This window comes from Saccostrea cucullata, unplaced genomic scaffold (assembly GCF_032062105.1).
Source record: "Saccostrea cucullata isolate Sc308-1 unplaced genomic scaffold, CSIRO_AGI_Scuc_v1 ctg19078, whole genome shotgun sequence".
Lineage (NCBI taxonomy): Eukaryota > Metazoa > Mollusca > Bivalvia > Ostreida > Ostreidae > Saccostrea > Saccostrea cuccullata.
The window spans coordinates 1-9,479 of NW_026939783.1; the positions used below are offsets into that span (position 1 = coordinate 1).

A 9,479-nucleotide genomic window follows, 5' to 3' on the forward strand; every position below is an offset into this window, starting at 1 on the left:
AATTAATATATAAGGTGACCTGAGGTCTCCGTATTGATGATATCGATGAATTTACTTTTGTGCCTTTAATGCCTGGAGAGTTCCTAGATTGTTTTATTACTACGCAAAATGACGAACTATTTGCGGGGGACCCCAGGTCCTAGTTCAGCGTACGTTTTATCCTTCTGCGCATATTGTAGACGAGAATTGTATACCGTTGGTGTGACGTCACACACAATCCAACCAGGCTCATTTAAAACCCGGATCGTAGACCCTAACGAGATGAAATCTGCTCTACAGAAGGCGTTTGACGAAGTGGAGCAATTTTATGGACAGCAATGGTTACAGAAAAGTAAGACTTAAATAATGATTTTTCATTTATGCGAGTGAATAAATAAAGACAAAAGTTATTATTTTGTCTGTAGCAAAAGATTCCTTCGATGAGATACCACAGACTCAATATGAGAATCTTTCCCCAGTAACTACCGCCATTTACCACGCGCTGTTTTCCGTGATGCCAAAGAGGCGTTACAGATGTGGACTTGACTGTAAATATTATTTCTACCCCGTCTCTCTGTTACCGCTATGGTTTAACACGTGGTACTGGTCAATGACGCCACCTCCCGATGCCGTCACTAAACTACATGATACATGATATAATCATTTGGGAAAATTGTACATTATATTTTGAATATTGATAATTTTGATAATGAAATTAACATATTTTTTATAATATGTATTTTGGTGTGTATAAATATCAGGTTTATCCATTTTATGATAAAATATAGAGGTACTGTGGTCACTGAGCTCACTAAATTATACCCCCGCTTCCCAAAAGATTATTATGGCAAAGTGCATGTTTTGCTCTGGAAAACCCGAAATAGGTGTCAAATAAACATGTAAAATAGAAGGTTCACAATGGCATTATGTAACAAAGAATCTTTGAAAGTTAATAATTTTAATTCAGTAGTATAGGAGGAGTTGAGGGTAACCTTCATTACTAGTATTAGAGAGAGAGAATGGTATGTCAATTTTTCGCTATGGGCAAACCGAAATATGTCCGATGAAGAAATAAAATAGAAGGTGCACAATGACACTTTGTAACAAACATTCTGTAAAAGTCTCATTAAATTTCATTCAGTGGTATAAGAGGAGTTGCAGAAAAGAGTATTTTGAAACTAATATGATCTAATTAAAAGGAAGATAACTCTTGTAGATGGAATGATGGATGCTTTTAACTTTACAAATGTGATATTCTGATTTAAAAAGCAACTCTTCTGATGTGAATTAGATATGTAGGATAGTAAATTTATTTTCATATATAACTCATATTTTTAACCCAACTTAAAAATTGGGAATGTATATATAGTGATCGGGTTGTCCATCCGTCTGTTACGCTTTGGAGTACACATCTCTTCGTCGCAACTCCTGTCATACCACTGAATGAAATTTAATGAGATTTCAATGAATCTTTGTTACATAATGCCATGGTGATCTCCTCTTTTACTTTTTGATCCGACACATATTTTGGGTTTCTCCATTCCAAAACACGGACACTGCCATTCTTTCTACAATATCGAAGGGTACCCATCTCTTATCTGCAACTCTTCCTATACCACTGAAAAAAATGTAATGATACATTCACAGATTCTTTATTACGTAATGCCATTATATATGCACCATTTAATTTTCTTTTTGATCTGACACTAATTTTGGGTCTCCCAGAGCAAAACATAGACTTTGCCACTATAATCATACGGGAGACGGGGTATCATTTGACGAGTTCATTGCTCAGAGTACATGTGTGGTAGTATGAAATAAGAAATTACTGATCTTATTATTCACCATATTAGATTTTCTTCGTGTCATGGGAAAGTAAGCAATGCGTCATATTTCAGACTATTTTCCATTTGAATCTAATATTATTGTTGTTGATGAAATTATGATTAAAATAAAATGGTGAAATGTGGAGCAAAGGGATACATGTAAATACTGTGAAATATTGAAATTTACGAGGAAATGAGACTTATAATAGGCACCATCAGCTCTATAAGCTAAGTAAAATACCTTTTAAGGATTTTCCGATGTATGTTTGTAGGCAATGCAATATTTTGAAGAAGAATCTAATTCCAAAAATTGCCCGATGCCTTGAATTGAAATAACACCCACTGCATATCAAAAAAATTTCTAATGAAGCGAAGACAAAACATGAATTAATTTGTCACTTATTAAAACAGTGGACTTATACTTTGAGAATAAGGACGATTTTTGGAAATCTTATTACGCAAGCTCACGTTGATGTCGTCAGATGTCCATCGTATCTACATAAAGCCTTAATGTACATAAAGTACATGTACTTATGCTGTGTTTTTTAAACAAAGAGGACAGTGTGTAAATTTCCCGCCACACTTCAAATATTTGCATTGATCATTTTATTTGAGTAGTTTAGAGAGGTACCAACATATGCAAAAACAACCCAACAATAATGAAAACTGTTGTTTTCCAAGAAAAACAAGGACTCTGCAATATAAACCCTGCGCTTGTGAGATTCTCCATAACCGCTGTAAGCTGACTGGACAGCACCATGCGAATACCTAAATAAAAAACCAGACTATTATATTGTCATAGTCGTAAGCTTAAAAAAAGTTTAGCATTTGATTTTAATATGTTGGCTGAGTGGGAAGGCACCCTTCACGGCTTCACCTACCTCTCGAGTCCATGTCTGTAATGGCACCAACTGAAGTCACATTCGATACTCCTCTTGTGGCATCCTGTACAACATATACGTTATATCCTAAGAAAGTAAAATAAAGCAAAACTGTTATGTACATGTAAGTATATTTTAAAATCAAAGCAATGATATAGAAGGAAAGATGATAGTGAAAAATATGAATAATTATAATTTTGCAGAAAAGGAAAAGTTTTTTTTTTCTAAAAGATAAACAGATAGAATCGAGGGAAGAGCATGGACTAATAATGATATATTTTTTTTTAAAAAAAAGTAAATGTATTTTTTTAATAAATATATTTAAGCATTGAATTCATATTTTTGGAATATTCTCGAGAGGATAACACACCTGGAAAACACAACAAATTGAATTGATAATTTGTCGGTATGGCCAGGTGTGTTATAGAAAAATCCAAAAATATGAATTCATTGCTTATATTTACATTTCTAATTTTTCCTTCTTCATAATTGCTTATTTCGTTAATCTTTAATGTGAATTTAGCGCCCTTCAAAACTGCCGTGGTTAATAGATGTAAGAGCCGTATGTGGCGTCAAATGACGTTAAATGACGTTGCAAAGTTAAATTACGCAAACAAACATTGTGAGGAAAAAAGTGACAAATTAATTCTTAACGCACATTACGTTAATTTTTACTTTAATTTTTCAGGGTTATAGTTTTTCATTAAACTGAAATAAAACATTTTACATTTTGGTGTTCGTAGAGTATTGAAATTGCATGTAGTTCCTACTATGTATTCTAACGCGCGGTGACAAGGTTTTGCGTGTGTTATAGAAATTTGAACGTCGTGGATTTCTAATGGATATCATGAGGAAAATTACACTGAATGTAAATATAATGCAATGACTTAAAAAGAGCTCAATTCAATAAAAAAAAAAAACTAGCCTAGCTTCTTTGCATCCTTGGCAGTATAATAAACACAGTAATCCAACGCCAGACCAGTAATAATGACCATATATATTTTCTTCCTTCAGTTTGGCATCAAGCGAAGTGTGTGGCTGAATCCACCATTAAAAAAAAATGCAAATAGGTATATATTCTAAAATTATAAGATGGATATTTCATCTATTCAGCCACACAACCAACACTAAAGATTTGCAGATTTTTTGTTTGTTGTTGGTTTTGTGATGGATGTGGTTACCATATACCAGGTTCCATCGATATTTTCCTGTGCAATTTATCGGTTGCCACACTAACTTACTGTAAACCAACTAGTATTCGCGTTGGTTTTTCAGTTTGAAATCGATCAGCGACGATTAATGAATGCTATTATCAATGATACTATTCTCTGCAAATACAAAGCCAAATAAATGATTCGCTGCTATTAATATTCGCGAGTTAAAGTATGTTGCAAAACTCGCGGATATTTCTCGCTCGCGAATAAAAGTTGGTTTCAGTATTACCAAGAGATAAAGTTGTAATTGCTGTGCAATATTTATTAGGTAATATTCGATACTCAAGAGCATGCTCTACGTATGAACAATTTCTAAAACAGGTAAGTTATTGACAATCAAGTTGATGAAACAAGAATATCAGCAGTCTCGTTGAAAGCCATTATTCTGTAAGTTTTTTGGTCGACACAATGACCTTGTCAGCAAATACAATTTATCATTGAGTCAAATGCTGACTGAATTTTTCAAACTAATTGTTAGTCCATTATTTATACACTGAATTGACGGATTTTTCCGTTAAACAAAAGAATAACCTTGATCTAATTATATATACATTATCTTGATGCTGCACACGGCGGGTTATGTGACCGGGAAATGTCACTCCCACCTCTGATGTTTTAGAGGTCCGTGTTTGCTCTGCTCCTAATTTGTATTGTTTTATGGACTTTGATATTGAATATATCCTTCATAAATAAATGTCTATTTTTCTTATGCACAATTAAAAAGAATAAATTAAACATAAACTATGAAATGTAAAGGAAAAGATTTTCTCTAAAGAATATATTTGATTAGCCAATACAAAACATAGGTAATCAGAGATTACAGAGCTCACCTAACGAATGTTGTCTTTAAGTAAGGCAAAGTCACACAATTCACCAACAAAAAGTGTACATTCCAAAAATGAAAATATTTAAGCAATTTTGATCTGATACTTTGAAATAGACCTACATAAAAAATTTAAACTAGTTCTTCTTCATGAAAATCTAGTCAAAATCCAGCATCTGAAGCAAATTTGAGAGTTTTCATCTCTTGATGCAACATTTGTGCAAGTTTGGTTTATACAATGTTATATAAGCCTTTATAGTTATAGTTTTTTGGAAATAGACCTGCAACCATAACTTTTACCTGGTCTATTATCTGAAAAATGTATGTCAAATTCAGCATCCAAAGCATCCATTAGTGTGTATCCTAAGATGTATCATCCATGCAAGTTTGCTCATTATAGGGCTCATAGTTAATTGGAAATGAAACATGCATCAAAAACTAACATTTTCACTCATCCACAAAAAGGAGGTCAGATTCAGCATCCGAAGCAAGCCTGGTAGTATGCATCCTTAGATGTATCATCCATGCAAGATTGGTCATTAAAGAACTCATAGTTACTTGAAAATGAAACCTGCACCAAAAACTTTTACCTGTTCACTCAACCAGAAAATGTAGGTCAGATTCAGCATCCAAGCAAGCCCGGTAGTGTGCATTCTTAGATGTATCATCCATGGAAGTTTGGTCAACATAGGGCTTAAACTTACTTGCAAATGAAACCTGCACAAAAAAATTTAACCTGTTCACTCAACCGGAAAATGTAGGTCAGATTCAGCAATTAAGCAAGCCCGGTAGTATGCATCCTTAGATGTATCATCCATGCAAGTTTGGTCAACATAGGGCTTATAGTTACTTGGAAATAAAACCTGCACCAAAAACTTTAACCTGTTCACTCAACCAGAAAATGTAGGTCAGATTCAGCATCCGAAGCAAACCTGGTAGTATGTATCCTTAGATGTATCATCCATGCAAGTTTGGTCAACATAGGGCTTATAGTTACTTGGAAATGAAACCTGCACCAAAATCTTTTACCTGTTCACTCAACCGGAAAATGTAGGTCAGATTCAGCATCCGAAGCAAGCCTGGTAGTATCAATCCTTAGATGTATCATCCATGCAAGTTTGGTCAACATAGGACTTATAGTTACTTGGAAATGAAACCTGCACCAAAATCTTTGCCTGTTCACTCAACTGGAAAATGTAGGTCAGATTCAGCATCCGAAGCAAGCCTGGTAGTATGCATCCTTAGATGTATCATCCATGCAAGTTTGGTCAACATAAGACTTTTAGTTAATTAGAAATGAAACCTGCACCAAAAACTTTAACCTGTTCACTCAACCGGAAAAAGGTCAGATTCAGCATCCGAAGCAAGCCCGGTAGTATGCATCCTTAGATGTATCATCCATGCAAGTTTGGTCAACATAGGGCATATAGTTACTTGGAAATGAAAACCTACACCAAAAACTGCACCAAAAATGTTAACCTGCTCCAAAAAACATTAATCTGGTCATTTCTTTGTTTAAACCGCAGCATCTGAATCTTGCATTGGTACAATGAAAGACACTAGAAGCATCTTCCATGCATGTCTAATCAATATAGGACATAGAAGTACTTAAAAAGAAAACTGCCCCAAAAAACTTAACCTTAAGAAAATGTCGACGCCGACACCGACGCCGATAGGGTATTTAATTAAGCTCCCCCAACTTCGTTGAGGTGAGCTAAAAAGGAGATATTTTTAATACTTTTTAAATATTAAAATGATGCTTTGAATATTCAATACCTGACAAGGTATATGTTTTACGATGATATCACTGTTTTCTTTGTTTATGTCTACAGCAAATTCAGCGTCGTTCGTGTTCTTCACACAGTGATCTGGCCACAGTGCCTGAGTAATGTTGTACTTCACATCACATTGTGTGGATGAATTACACAGACTACCTATGGTAACAACATAATTTTCTATAAAATCTATATCTTCACTTAATTATTAAATGGGGAATTTTTAAACAAAGTATTAAGAGGCAGTCCGCCGAAAAACCAGGCAGGGTTGTATTAATAGGCGGCACATCGAATGTGACGAATATTTGAAATTTTATTGAAAACAATATCAATGTAGTCCAAATGGAATAATGTAATCGAAGATTTGTTTTAAAATTGCTTATTTAGTAAAATATCCTTTTGTTTCGTTTCTTGAATTACCCTATATAAACCATTGAATTTAGGTCAGAAACAACAAACTGTAATTTCCAATACTTATTTAACAGGATTATAATTCATGCTGAACTAAATTTAGAAATATTTCAAATTTTCAGTTTCAAAAATAAAATTGGTGGGCAAAATACTTTTGATAGTAGTTTTCTGTCAAAATATAGAGACGTTTTTATGAAATTTTGCGATGTAAGAGTTATCTCCCGTGGCATCGATAAATCTGCTAAACACCTTACTATCGAAATCCTAGTGAAATATTTAGAATATATACACAAAATAAAATTATTTAACAAGAAATTACTACTTTATTTTCAAAATAGAATTCATTTTCGCCTCCAAACGTAATATTTAGATTAAGATTGGCAGTATAAGCCCCTTCACGATAACTGCGGTACTACACTTTTGCAGGGCAAAATAATAACGTTTGGCGGAGTTTTTGTTGATAGATAATTAAATGACGTATTTTAAACAATTACTTTAACGTCATATTTCACCAAAATATATCATTTTGCCCTGCAACAGAGTAGTACCGCAGTTACCGTGAAACGGTCTATTATTCAGGTTGAATCCACGTTTCCATTGATGTATCAGTGACGTCATATACCTGACTAATATTGCGTCACAATTAAATAGTTACAAGTTTTCCAAAGAAGTTTGTAAATTCTTTGCATAAAAGCGCAAATAAAACGATTAAAAATAAATAATTTCTCTTTTTCTGTTCAATTACTTTTCAGAGTGCATTATCCTACATGTTAAATACGTAATCATATATTTTTATATAAAATGTATTTTTTTCACGGGCGACGTCTCAGCTAAAAGTAATTTTGTACATGTCCGAGAACTAATTTTTTAAACTGATTTACTAGGCTATGCGTACAAATAATTAATTGTTTATATTGAATATTTCTTATAAAATTGGGATGTGAAGAGATTTTATTTTCTTCTGATTATCAAGGAAAGATGAATATTTTAGATTTACGCAACATTTAATTCAAGTCAACGGAGTTGAGATATTTATTTCATGATATTTGTAAACACACACACATACACACACACAAAAAAAACACTTGATTATATTTATCTATGCAGTCAAACCAAAGTAAACGATCCGCGGTACGATTAAAAATATTTTATTAAAAAAGTGAAAAATAAGATTTAAAAAATATTTATTGAGGAAAATTACTGTTGAACTCCCCACTTCAATTTGCCACTAAAACGGAAGATTTCGTGGGCGTATTTTTTGTTTTGTATTGCTTTTGTTTGGTTTTTTTTGTTTTTTTTTTGGTTAAATTTGGTGATTGAAACAATCACATACTCACATTCAATATGAAGTTAAAAAATGTGACCATGTTGGCCAATTCTAAAATGTTTTCCCATTAATGAAAGTTTTTTTTTTAATATGCCACCTTGCCCCCCCCAACCCCGTCCCGGCTTTTTGCTTGCGATTTCTAGCCTCTTTAAAAATCATAATACTATATATGAAATACCTTTTTTTTCTTATTAATATAAAATTAAATTTTGTAAGATGAAAATATATGGGACACGGCTTTTATAGATGACAGGTTTAAAAAATTTGGATAAAGCCGAGACTGTGCACATTTAAATATTTTCTGCATTTAGGTAGTGCAAGTGTATTTTCGCCAATGATAGAATTGAACTCTTTAATTCACGAGAGAATTAAAAAAAACTTTAGTTGGAAATAAGATATTTAATAAAGATAAGCTGTTTACTCTCAGTTGTTGCATAATGCAAGTACAAATACTTGCTTTTTAATACCGAGTATCAAGTAATCGTACAGATTAAAAGACATTAGTATTTTAAATAAATTGTATAAACAGTTGAATCCATGGATAAAATAATTCTAAAACAGTTGACTAACTGAACAGAAATAAAAGACAAGCATATTTTTTTTGAAATACATTAAATGCAGAATATTTCTAGTTTTACGGTAAAAACCGATCCCGATTGAAATAAAACCGATCCCGATTGAAAATAATGCAAAATGTGTAAAGTTATAAAACTAAAGACAACTACCACCCATAAGACATGTACAAAAATAAATCAAGTAATTTTTTGGCCATATTACAACAAAAGAGCCAAATTTAACATTAAAATTATAGTATTTCCTTCTTTATATAATTCCGGTCGGGATCGGTTTAATTGTGAAAAATTGTAAAACATAGGTAAATTTGACTCCTTTTATTTCTCTCAATATAAGGGTGCCCACTGATTTTATTGAGTGACTCAAAAGTTTGTACTTTGTATTCATAATAACATGAGAAAAAAAATCTGTCATTGAAATGTATTGGGTTTTATAACGTAATGAAAATTGGATAATGAATTCAAAAAGTTACTTGCTAAACTCAATTTTGGACCACATATTTTTTTTCGAAAGAAATATAAATTGGAGTCTTATTCATTATAAAATTAAAGGTAAGAGTCTATGGTATAAATAATATTGATAGACACATCCAGGTTTTGCGTATCTGGTACATATAAAACAAAATAAAAACGTAGTAATTTTTTTTACCCCAATGTTGACCTTTTTGCAC

General features: G+C 32.6%; 2 protein-coding genes across 2 annotated transcripts; one reads left to right on the top strand and one right to left on the bottom strand.

The window, feature by feature from the left end:
- Window positions 1-179: 179 nt before the first annotated feature.
- Window positions 180-724, top strand: LOC134253973 (retinol dehydrogenase 7-like; the record flags this gene model as incomplete). The annotated part of the gene is made up of 2 exons (XM_062736549.1): window positions 180-331; window positions 405-724. Coding segments are annotated over 2 exons (382 nt in total), but the record flags the coding sequence as incomplete, so codon positions are not given.
- Window positions 725-2,394: 1,670 nt separating this feature from the next.
- Window positions 2,395-3,707, bottom strand: LOC134253972 (nicotinamidase-like). The gene is made up of 3 exons (XM_062736548.1): window positions 3,612-3,707; window positions 2,687-2,773; window positions 2,395-2,573 (listed from the first exon to the last, which is right to left on the bottom strand). Exons 1-3 carry the CDS (start codon window positions 3,679-3,681, stop codon window positions 2,425-2,427), a joined length of 306 nt encoding a protein of 101 aa, XP_062592532.1. The 5' UTR covers window positions 3,682-3,707; the 3' UTR covers window positions 2,395-2,424.
- Between the last annotated feature and the right edge of the window lie 5,772 nt (window positions 3,708-9,479).

Bases quoted from the DNA above. Each gene is read 5' to 3' on its own strand.
- LOC134253972 (XM_062736548.1), bottom strand. From the start codon at position 3,681: ATGGTCATTATTACTGGTCTGGCGTTGGATTACTGTGTTTATTATACT. The intron at 2,774-3,611 runs GCTAGTTTTTTT...TTACTTTCTTAG, and splicing joins CAAGGATGCAAAGAAGCTAG to GATATAACGTATATGTTGTA. The intron at 2,574-2,686 runs GTAGGTGAAGCC...TTTTTTATTTAG, and splicing joins TACAGACATGGACTCGAGAG to GTATTCGCATGGTGCTGTCC.